Genomic DNA, 12,452 nt, shown 5'->3' on the forward strand with positions numbered 1-12,452 from the left:
CGCTACCTCACTCCGGCTTCTTCACCCTCCAGCGCCCCACCCCCGCCGCACCCGCAGCCTCCCCGGCGCATCCCGGACGCCGGGTTCTATTAGTACCCACCGCCCCCAAAAACACTGAGGGGTCTCCGTCATTCCTGGAGCCACTCCGGGCGCCCGGACTCTTCCCCGACTCTGGCCACATCCCGCACCTGCTCATTTTTCTTTCGGACATTGTCTTGCCCGGCCCCGTCGTTTCCAAGGCAATTCCTGGTTTTTCATATTGTTCCCAACACGTTCGCTGCCCACCGTCCCCACACAATCTTCTTTCGTAGGCTCCCAACAAAGTCCCCCGGCCCATGCCCTTTTTGCAATAATCTCCCAATCCCCTAAGTCTTAGCTCTGCTTATTTAACAGTAGTGGTGTCACAGAACACACACACACACACGCACGCGATCCCTGACATATTTGGCAAGAGTGGGCCCTGAAGGTTTTTAATATTTTGGTTCTTTAACCCGGTGGAATTATTGAATGATTTATTTAATTAGGGTAGGGATGGAGTGGATCAATTTGTTTGATGTTAAACAGCCTGAGCTCGCAGTTCCCAGGAGGCATATCTCTAAATGGTCTGAAATGAGATTTGCAGTGGTTTTCTTAATGCAATTCCCAACTTCTCTCCAAATGCCTTTTGGCATTTGACAACATTTCATGCCTCTTCCTCTTTCGGTTTTCATCCTTGTTTCCTCTCCTTTCTCCCACGACCTCGGTAGTCTTCTTTTGCAATCCAGATTCTCAGACTTCGGATTTTTCTCCCACTGCCCCTTTCCTCACTGTCCTATAACTATAAGCACCTTTTGGTATAGCCCCATATCCCAGTTTCCTCTTTCCCAAGTCCGGCAGCATCTCAAGGACATCTACAAGAGGGATACCTAATTTCAGGGGTCTCTGAATTATCTGTGGAAAACATTGTCTAAAAAAGTAATTTCATCCTTATTCATGCAACCACAGCCACACTCATAGAATTTTTCTTTAATGGAAAGTCTCTTGCAGATGTATAAATGAGTGTTAACATATTTAAAAGCAAAACTGAACAATTTCCTGGCATTTGAATTTTCTCCTTCCAACCCTCTCCTTTTCATTTTCTCGTTTATTATTAAAAACATTTTTAAAGGATCTCCATGCTTCATATTTATCTACTATAATTTCCCCTCCTCAGTGTCTCAGGGATGGGGAAAGATGATTTTTTAAAAAACATAATAAAAAACAATTGGGAGAAACAGGGCCAGTAGTGTTGGGGTGGGTGGTGGAATTGTGATTTTTGACTCCAGCAGACAATGATGCTGGAGATATGGGGTTTGCATTTCTCTCTGGCTGCTCACTTGGGATTGATGAAGGTTGGCTAGAATCAGGGAGTTGAACAGAGGTTGACAAATGGTCTTTCACTCTTTTCTGACAAGGCTGTTCCCATGGAGTGATGGAGAATAATGAGCCTTGGGAGAGCTATGGGAGCTCTCATACTCCTTCCCCGGCCAATTTTTTTAGGGAGTGAGAGAAACATGGCCTGTCCAATACTTGTGTGTCAGGATATTTTTGAAGCTACAGTTGTTGATTTGCATGGGAAAATTTATGTCTTATATCTTGGCCCACTTTACCATAAGGACTCCTCAGTTTCTTACTTCAATGGGTCTTCTATGACAAACACACTTTATTAACTCTAAGAGTGAAATTTATTTTAGCAGATAATTAGCATAGGTCAATTATGCTTAAAATAGAGTCAAATTTAACCTACTAGCTGTTATAGAGGACAGATGACAAATTAAAATCCACATAGAAGCATCGAGTCTTAAATAATCTGAAAGTACTACTTCTAAGAGGGGTGGGCATGTGTGAAGGGAATGGTGGACATGTTTCAGAATTTCAAACAGCCAATTTTAACCAATCATTTCCTCATTTTGTTCTCCTTCTTGGGGTCTTATGCTAAAGTGAAATGAATAGCCATAAGGCTGGCTTCAGGAGAAAGATGGTCTAAAATAACCGGATAATTATAAGCAAAATTGGTCTTGAATGATTGAAAATTGATAAGAATGTGCTTATCTCCTGATTTGGCACGTTGAGTTAGACTCAGGAATACTGAACTTGTATTCCAAATGCTTTAGTCTTTTTTGATATCCTATTGGATAGTCATAAACAGGCTAGAAAAATAGAAAACTAGAATTTATTCTCTTTGAACTGACAAATCTGACCAGTGGGCTGCATTCTTTGTATCTGAAAAACCTTGGTTTTGATTGAAAAAGTTAATTTTACAAAGCAGTTTTCTTTTTTTTAAATTAAATTTCATTATTTTTTTTGAGACAGGGTCTCATTTTGTTGCCCAGGCTGGAGTGCAATGGCACAGTCTTGGTTCACTGTAGCCTTGACCTCCCCAGGTTCAGGTGATCTTCCCAACTCAGCCTCCTGAGTAGCTGGGGCTATAGGTGCACGCTGCCATGCACAGCTGATTTTTGTGTTTTTAATACTGATAGGGTTTCTCTGTGTTGCCCAGTCTAGTCTCAAATTCCTGATCTCAAGAGATCTGCCTGCCTTGTCCTCCTAAAGTGTCATGAACCACCGTGCCTAGCCTACAAAACGATGTTCTATGAAAAACTATAGTTACTCTTTGATTATGTAATTGCTGGGAGAAAAGAAAAACATGGAATTTCTAAAATGACGAACTATATTACTTATATTTTAATATCTCATAAAGTTTGAAATAGACATTTCAAACATAAACATGTATAAAAATTTTTATAAATTAAAATATACAATTAAAACATTATTAAATTATTTTATTATAAAATTGTAGAATCAAAAAACATAAATTTAAACAATTTTTTAAAAAATTTGTTTTGGGATTTCCCAAGGAGTGATGGAGAATAATGAGCCTTGGGAGAGCTATGGCAGCTCTCATACTCCTTCCTGGGCCAACTTTTTTAGAAAGTGGCAGGAATATACCCTGTTCAGTGTTTATTGTGGCTTAGGATATTTTTGAAGCTATAGTTGTTGATTTGCTTCAAACTTTAAAAAATTTATTATAAAATTATGGAATGTAAAAAAATTTATAAAACTGAAATTTTCAAACTTTCAGAAAAGCAGAGAGATGAGATTAATGGCACTCATAGACAAACATAGAACATAGATTGTAAACATTTTGCTATATTTGTGTCATGATTATTTTTTTGCTTGTCTTTGAAAATATATTGAAGAAAATGACATTTTGCCCCTAAATTCCTTAGTACAGATTTCTAAAAAATAAGAACATTTTCCTGTATAGTTACAATATCATCTTTTCAAACAAAATAAAAAATCTTTTTTTATATCATTTGTTACCCAGTCCACATTCAGATTGCCTCAGTTATTATGAAATGTCCTTTTAGTTTTTGAGACAAAGTCTTGCTCTTTCACACCGCCTGAAGTGCAGTGACACAATCATAGCTCATTGTAGCCTTAGACTCCTGGGCTCAAGCGATCTGCCTGCCTCAGCCTCCTGAGTAGCTAGGACTATAGGTGCACACCACCACGCCCGGCTAATTTATTGTTTTTGTAGAGACGGAGGTCTCACTACGTTGCCCAGGCTGGTCTCAAACTTCTGGCCTCAAGTGATCCTTCTAGCTTGGTCTCCCCGAAATATCTTTTGTGGCTGGTTTGTTCAAATTAGTTTCTTCTAATCAAGGGACACACATTGCATTTGATTATTTAGCTCAATACTTTTTTAACCTAGAAAGTACCCTCACTCTTTGTTTATGTATTTATTTAATGAAATTGACTTGTTGAAAAACTAGTCAGTTGTCCTGTAGAATATTTCCCCTTCTGGAATTTTCTGGTTGCTTTTTATGGTGTCATTTAACTTTTCACTCTGTTTTCTGTTTTTCTGGTTAACTGGAAGTTAGTTCTAAAGACTTTTAGTCCTGATATGACAAAATACCAAAAACTGGATGACTTACAAACAACAGAAGTTTATTTCTCACAGTTCTAGAGACTAGCAAGTTCAAGATCAAGGCATCCGCAGTTTTGGTATCTGGATAGGACCAACTTTCTGGTTCATAGAGTGACCTTCTTGCTGGGCCCTCACATAGTGGGAGAGACTAGCTCTCTAGGGCCTCTTTTATAAGGGCACTAATTCCAATCATGAGGGTTCTGTCCTTATGACCTAATGACCCCCTAAAGGCCCCACCTTCTAATACCAGTACCTTTGGGGTTAGGATTTCAACATATTAATTTTGGGAAGACATACACGTTCAACCCATTGCAAGGTTTAGTTAGATTCAGGTTCAACTTCTTTTTTTAAAGAATATTTCATAGGCAATAATGTGTATTTATATCCCATCATTAGTGATGCTGAGATGATCACAAGGTTAGGGTGATCACTGCCTATCTCCTCCATTATATTCCCCCTTGGGTCAAGTCAGTAGTCTGTGACGTGAACTTTGTAGTGTGTATATTCAGTTATATTCTGTATCAATATCTACTTGATTGTTTTAGCATTTATTAATCATCCTTGCTTGAGATGATTATTTCATTAGGGGTTTAAAAATGGTGAATTTCTAATTCTCTAATTCTATCTACATGTTTTAGCTGGCATTTTTCTATAAGCAGACCATTTTCTTCACAACTGGGTTATTTGGCTACCCTGAAACATAGTTCCTTCTGGAAAGGCAGAGCATATGTTTTTTTCTGTCTTTTCAAAATTACTGGTGTTTGGAGTGAAGATTTAGTGAGTTAACCACCTCCACAGGTGACAAATGAATTTTGTTTTGTCTCACTTTTGCTTTTTTAAATATCACTGTGGATGCTTGGATTTTTATATTTAATTTGAATGGATTAGGGAATAAATGAGAAGATAGTTTTTATCTGTTTCTGCAGTTTTTATGTGGCTATGTGAACTTACATTTAAAAATTTCCAGAAATATTTTAATTCCCCTTTAAAAATATAAACTATGTCATACTATAGAGCAAGGGAAAAACCAATCATGTAAAGAGTAAATTGTATAGTTTAAATGAATTGTGGTTAAGCTTAATTGGTAACTAATTAGTTTTTTATTTTCTTTCTATTTTTATCTGCTTCAGAGCCTCTTCAGCGGTTTAGATCTTCTATGTATCAAATTATTCTAATCTCTTAAAAAGTTTAAGAGCTAAAATACAACACAATGACTACAGGAATGCCTTTGTCCTTTTCTGGGTGGGTACACCTAAGGCAACTTCTTTTCCTCTTCTTTGTTCTCTTCTTCTTTCTTATTCTTAAATCACCTTCAATATTGGACAGATGACAGCACTGTGCCTGCCTCAAGATGTTTGACATTTTCTTTTCTTTCTTTTTTTTTTTTTTTTTTTTGAGATGGAGTCTTGCTCTGTCACCCAGGCTGGAGTGCAGTGGCACGATCTTGGCTCACTGCAACCTCCACCTCCCGGGTTCCAGCAATTCTCTCACCTCAGCCTCCTGAGTAGCTGGGGTTACAGGCGTGCACCATCACACCCAGCTAATTTTTTGTATTTTTCCTAGAGATGGGGTTTCACCATATTGGCCAGGCTGGTCTTGAACTCCTGACCTCAAGGGATCTGCCTGCCTCGGCCTCCCAAAATGCTGGGATTACAGCTGTGAGCCGCTGTGCCCAGTTGTTTCTGACCTTTTCTACAAGTCTTCTTTCTCTGGAGATGACATTATGTAATACCACTGTTCAATAGATGTTTCTCTGATGATGAAACTGTTCTATAATCTGCGTTGTCCCAACCATTAGCCATATGTGACTACTGAACACTTGAAATGTGGCTAGAGCAACTGAAGAACTGAATTTTGCATTTTACTTAATTAATTAAAGTAGAAATGCAAATAACCATAAGTGGTTAGTAGCTACCATACGAGACAGCAATGATCAATAATTTAGCATTTAAAATCGATTCTGTTTTGTTTTCAAAAATGGAGTCTGACTGTTACAACCCAAAAGAACAATAGGTTAAATTAACATAAATCACCAAACACTACATACACATTTGGGAAATCCAAACCAGATTTTTTTTCTTGTGATAACCTCACCGTCTTTTGATTTTAGCCTTGGAGGTAATGCAGTATGGCAGAAAAAACCCTGTATCAGCAGCTGGAAGACTCACCTTCTTTTCCTAGCTCTGCCATATATTGACCAGAAGAGTCAAAGTCCATTCAGATGGTTGAAGGGCCTTGGAATTTTGTTTTTGGTTTACACATACAAGTTGGAGGGCAGATGCATTAGCCTCTTGAAATACCCAGAAACCACTTATTTCCTCATCTAAAAATCAGGTATGACAGCACCATTTAATTATCCTGGGAATCAGATGAAGCATTGCACATGAAAGCATTTTGTAACATCGATAGCACTGGGAAATGTAAAGAACTTTTGCTGAAATATAAAGGCGTATGGTCAACTGAATATACCTCAGATAATTATGATTTGACTGTATGTATTGAATATAACCTGTAGTGGGCCCCTTGGTAAACAACTTACAGTTTTGTTGCAAGTTTTAGCCAAGAGAAAATTTGTTGACTAGTCATGCCCTATATTGGCCACATGATGAGCAGCAATGTATTAACATGCAGTGCACCTTACAGAATTCAAGAATGTCTCAGTGTCTTGTGAATAGGAAGTTGAAATACAGTGGTATGCAGAAGGCTGGCTCAGTCGGAGCCTTGGATTGTCCTCCGGATAGATGTTTGTGCAGGTTGTATTTGATTCCAGTTGGCCATGAAAAGCTGGTTGCTCTAAAGAATGAGAATATACTTGGTTTGGCGTTTACTAGAACTATCTGGGGAACAAATCTTGGCGTGGCCCCCAAACCAAGCAACAAAGATTTGGAAGTGGAGCAAAGTGGGATGTGGTGGTGGCTCGGGGAGGGAGAGAAGGAGGAAGGGTAGAAGAAAGCAGGGAGGGAAACCTATGCTTCAATACCTAGGGCTTCTTTCCTGGAATGGATCTGAGAGTCTGGGATTGGGTGGCTAACATCTCATCTCTAGAAGGGAGAAAGAACTGGGTGGTGATTGCTTTGTATTTTCTACTGAACTTCACTACAGAATAGGTGAGTGGAATGGGCTACTATAGTCCAGACATTAGGGAGGACAGGTTTGTAATACATTAGAAAACTTGAATGAGCCCTTCCATGATTCTCTCTTCCCTCTTTCTGCTTCCCTTTCTGAATCCCCATCCCCAAGTTGTGGAATTAGCAAATCTACTATGTGAACAACAGTAAACTTACTAGAGCCCTTGGCTCCACCTATCTCCCTGTTTGTGTCAGTTCATTCTGGATGCTTTTAGTCTGTGGTCTTCATTCACTCTTTTTATGGGGAAGTAGAAGGAGTGGGAGAGGTTGTGAGAACAGCTGGGTCCTCCCAGTTGCTGGAGTGGTTATTTTAAGCTTTGTTTAATGTGTCCAGAGACCCAGATGGCATTTTTAACTAAGCTGCTTTATTAAATCTTGTGATAAAGCATAGTGATGTTTATTGAAAAGGCAGACACACATCAGCAACATTATGCGTGAAACTTGCTCTAAGAATTTTCTATAAAACATCTGTTCTCTTTGAGCCTTTTGTGAACTCTGGAAGTTTGCTAGTTTCTATACAGACTTGAGGACAAGAAGTTGGAACCCACTTTTGGAGAAGTCCAAGCATAGGTATTGGAGTCATTAATCCTAAGTCTCTCAGTTTTAAGGCCCCGGATACCCTTCTGTTAGACAACAGTAACATGAACAAGCACTGTAATAGCATTTAAACAAGGTTATTTGGGAATAATGGACAAGAAAAATTAGTATAAATTGTTCTGGGATTTTAAAATTAAAGATAAAAAGCTAGGGCTTCAATGGCCTGTGTCAGCCCATAGCCTTAAGAGTTAATTCACAAACACTCAAGGTTTGGCCAATACACCTCCACTACTTCTACTTACCACAGTCAAAGGGACATTTTTAGATTCTTTCATCTGATTTGACTCTCTTAGTTACAAATAAGAGGATATCTAGAATATATATGTGACTCATTAAAATGAAAATCCACCTTCTCTGAGTCTTCAAATATCTTTCATATCTTACATTTTTAGTGACATCAACTTTTGGAATCATGTCTGTAGTTGTATGAAAAGTTTCAGGAACATTCAACCTCAAAAGTTCTTTTTCTTAGTCTGAAGTCATGGAAGCATTTGACTTTTACTTTCTCTTTTTAAGTTTGGACTAGTAGGTGTTTTGTATAAATATATTTAATTATTGCCTTTGTATTGTTTTTCTCTAGTAAACATCCTGGTTTTTAGCTATCAATATCCAGTTTTACATTTAGGGATTTCTAATGGAAAGAGAAAGGAATCTGAAATCAGAGGACAAGAATTTATTCTACTTGACAAAACACATACAAAATACTGGAAGGAGAGTTTTACAACAAATATTTAATATCTATGACATGTAAAAAGGTTTTCCAAATCAAGAAAAATCAAACAATTCAATACAAATATCATCAATACTAACACATGAACAGGTGGCCAACCCTATTAATAACCAGAGAAATATAAATTAAAACAATCCATCAACTTGTAAAAAAGGGTGAAATTACCCAGAGTTGGTGTAGGTGTTGGAAAATTGTCATGTTTGTATACTGTTCATAGAAGTTAAATTGCCACAACTTTTTGGCCAGGCAATTTGGAAGTATATATCTAAATTAATAGAGTAGTTGTCTTAATAACCCAGGAATCTCTTAATCTAAGAAACTATATTGTAGATTTTTCTAGAATAAATGTACAAACTTCTGTGTACAAGGGTACTCACTGCAGCATTTTGCTAAGGAAAAACTCAGAAAAAAAAATCTATATGTTCAACAGAGAACAGGTACATAATTTATGACACAACCACATAATATACACCACTAAAATAAAGGATATAAATTTATATGTAGTATGAAAAAGATGTGAATGATAGCTTGTTGGTGAAAAAGAGCAATGACTGGAATATTGTGTGTAATGTAATCCTGCTTTTCTCTATATTATGTAGGCATAGAAAATAGGATTAGAAAAACATACTCCGGTCAACAGTGGGTATCGCTTGGGTGGAGGGAGTGTAGGATGGGGAAGGAGAGTCCCTTTTCCTATCCCATATACATCTCTGGATTTAAAAGATCATACATGCATTTGCATTACCTTCAAAATTAAAACAATAATGAAGACAAAAGGAGAAGTTTTGGATTTGAATCATGATACTATTGTTTGCAACTTACATGACTGTGGGGAAGTCACCTCCTGGGGTTTATTTCCTCATTTATAAAAATAGGGAAAGTAATAATACTTGTCTGCGTATCTTCTAGGGTTGTTGGGAGGATTGAATGTGATAATGGGTTACAGCATTATGAATTATTTTATTTACTCATGTAATACAATTATTATAAAAATATTTTACTCTGGTTAAAATAAAAGAAGGACGAGTTCGTGTGTGTGTTTTAGTCCCAGTAGCTTTACTAACCAGAAGGCGCCTGCTGATGTGGTGATCACAGTTGCTTTGGTGCAGCTTCCTCTTGACTTTTGGCATTTCTCCATGCTGCTAGCTAAGGCTGAAGTGATGACTGCTGAACGTGTGATCTCCTCCCCGTCCCAGCACACATTTGTGTGCGTACTCACACTCATGCACACACAAACACACACATGCGCACTCTATCACAGTACATGAAGTGGCAGCAGCTGCTTCAGCGTAGACTTTCATACAACATAAAGGACTTTTTTGGTGTGGTCTGTGCATTATTTCCTGTTAAGCATGAGCTGAGTCAGTGCCATGCTTTTCCATCTGAAACCTTTCTGAGGCTCCGGCTCTCCCCTCCATGCCCAACCCATGGCCCCCTACTGAAGCCAGATCTTAATCTGCTCATTTCATGAGGATTTTCAAACCGAATGGACTGGGCTATGTGAGAGATTACTGAAAGGAACAGACCAAGCAGAGGCTAAGAGACTCCACGCTAATCTGCTGAGTCGTCTGAAAATGCACAGCTGCAGGAGCTCACGGTGCTTTAAAGTACTTTGGCAGGATGTTTGTCAGGGGGCCTGTTCCTGCAGCCCTGCTGAATGTTTGGTTAGGAGGCATAATCTTTTTTTGGACAGGATCTCCCAAATGTAAAGTGATAGATGCTAATGTGAAATATAATACAGAAGATCCAGCTTGGCTGTCATAAATAACAGTAAATTGTTTAATCTTGCTGCGTTGTAAATCTATGATTGCCAGAGGTCTTTAGTTCACTGGAACGTAGTATGGGGGCAGGGGCACTTAGTAAATAGGCAGTTATTATTTTCCAACCGGACAGAAACTGATCTGATGGAATTTATCTAAAGATGCATACAAATGTATTCTAATTAATTGTGACAATTACTCAGAGAAAATGCATGGCCCTAAAGAGGCTGAGGGTTTTTTTTTGTTCTACCTACAAAGGTATATGTATATTCACCTATATATAAATAAGAGAATGAGTTTCTGTTTTGGGGATATGTATTTATGTGTATCTATATAGGTAGATAGACACATACATAATTTCTGTCTACCTATTAAGGTGCGGTGCCAGATGGAAAGTATTTTTAAGCATTTAGATAGTTTATTCTATAGCATATGCGTGCACATAACCTCCCCATAAAGCTTTGTCTCTTTTCTGGATATATTTAACAAGAGGCTAGAACAGAGTCCAAAATGTCAGAAATGTTTGAACATTCCATAGAAATGAAGGAGGTGTTTCCAAATGACCTACGTTTCTATGGCAATAAATAGAACTTGTGCTGAGCTGGATGTTTCAGGAGTAAGGAATTTAAGTGGTGTAAGTATGACTATTCCAGGCAGAAATCTACCTTTTAAGAACAGCTTTGTGCAGTGAGCTCAACAACATTGATCAGGTAGCAGGCCAGTTCGGCAGCGCCAGTTGGAGACACAGATGGGGACAATCAAAGAAGATGCAGGTCAGGACAAGGATGCAGACATGTACCTGTCACTACCATGGACTTCAGCAGCTTCTTAGTGAGCAGGTTTATGATTAAAGAATAAAGACATCATTTATATGTAAGCATATTACAATTAATTTGCTGTTTAGTTATTGGCAAACTACATCCAGATTATAGATTTTAGGTTTTTTTTTTTTTTGAAACAGGTTCTTGTTCTGTCATTCAGGCTGGAGTGCGGTGGTTATCCTAGCTCACTACAGCCTTAAATTCCTCGGCTCAATGGATCCTCCCACCTCAGCCTCCCAAGAAGCTGGGACTACAGGTGCACGCCACCATGGCTGGCTAATTTTTCTTATTTTTTGTAGAGATGAGGTCTTGCCATGTTGCCCAGGCTGCTCTTGAGTTCCTGGCTTCAAGCCATCCTCCTATCTTGGTCTCCCAAAGTGTTGGGACTATAGGTGTGACTCACCATGCCTGGCCTACATCCAGTTTAATTTATACTACAGTGTGAGTTTAGTCCTCAAACATGTTTTTGTTTTACATATAACAATTTGAGGTAAAATAACATTTTTATATTGGTCAGTAATGGTACATTTAAATAATGGAAGACTATATCCATTAAAATCATGTTGTGGAAGAATATTCAGTGACATGGAAAGATTGACTCAAGGGCAAGTGAAACGTGTCAAGAGTCTGTTAGGTACTAGACACTGTAAACTGGGTCTTGCCTGTGTTACTTCCTTGCATCCTCCATCACGTGATCTTTTAGATAACAAAACCGAGATACATAGGGATTTGAGATCTTGCTCAAAGTCACTCAGGCAGTAGGTGGCAAAGTCAATTCTTATGTTCTTTCCCATTGAACCCCAAAATCTCAGCTTACTTCAGGGCACTCAACTCTGCTTTCTTGACTCAGACCCAGGTAGACCCAATGGACACTTGTAGTTCTTATCCTGGGATCCAACTGGGATGGTCACCTCATAAAATGGCAACAAGTGGGGCCCTTTCTTGTTCTAGTGAGTCAGACTCTATACCTTAAAGATTTCAGAGTACTTCCTACGTACTGAAATTGCCTAATTACCAGGAAGGACATACTTCCAATTTTTACCACCTCCATTTTGCATCCAAGGAAGATTAGATTTCTTGATCTTCTCAATGAAATCTTGAGAAATGGGTGGGCCGATTGAAGAACAGAACTTGGGCTGCACTTCTAGATGCCTGTGACTTTTCTGTATTTGTTCAGATATTAGGAATTGATTGTGAAATTCATGTTGTTTTGATGCTAATGAACTCTCATCTCTCTCTCCAGCATGTGTGTAAAGACTTCCATAGGTACAGGAAGTTGAGGATGAGCTCTCTTACTTCCAGCTGGTCTCCATGTAACAAATCATATAACTGCACAATTATCCAAATGCAAATGAAGAAGTCCCTTGATGTTTGGATAACCACATTCATGCCTTGAGTTTGTTATTTCTTGAAATTGCCCTTATCTGTCTCCTGTTTACCTATGGACAACACTACTTAAGGGCTGGC

General features: G+C 38.5%; 2 protein-coding genes across 6 annotated transcripts in view; one reads left to right on the forward strand and one right to left on the reverse strand.

The window, feature by feature from the left end:
* LOC105532062 overlaps nucleotides 1-362 on the reverse strand; it is a 14,826-nt gene extending 14,464 nt beyond the window's left edge. For 3 of the 5 annotated variants that reach the window (XR_001004905.1, XR_001004904.1, XR_001004903.1), the window contains exon 1: nucleotides 220-360. Coding sequence is in view for 1 of the 5 variants with exons in the window: in XM_011970141.1 (XP_011825531.1) it covers nucleotides 101-337 (237 nt within the window). In the remaining 4 variants the exon portion in view is untranslated. Of the gene's footprint in view, nucleotides 1-100 lie in introns of all 5 variants that reach the window. The other 2 variants (XR_001004902.1, XM_011970141.1) reach the window with 2 other exon arrangements.
* A 6,239-nt stretch (nucleotides 363-6,601) lies between these two features.
* Nucleotides 6,602-12,452, forward strand: part of PGM5 (phosphoglucomutase 5) — a 172,621-nt gene continuing 166,770 nt past the window's right edge. The window contains exons 1-2 of the mRNA XM_011970194.1: nucleotides 6,602-6,891; nucleotides 10,838-10,937. Of these exons, the coding sequence (XP_011825584.1) occupies nucleotides 6,602-6,891; nucleotides 10,838-10,937 (390 nt within the window). The remainder of the gene's footprint in view (nucleotides 6,892-10,837; nucleotides 10,938-12,452) is intronic.

This window comes from Mandrillus leucophaeus, unplaced genomic scaffold (genome assembly GCF_000951045.1).
Source record: "Mandrillus leucophaeus isolate KB7577 unplaced genomic scaffold, Mleu.le_1.0 Scaffold93, whole genome shotgun sequence".
Taxonomy (NCBI): domain Eukaryota; kingdom Metazoa; phylum Chordata; class Mammalia; order Primates; family Cercopithecidae; genus Mandrillus; species Mandrillus leucophaeus.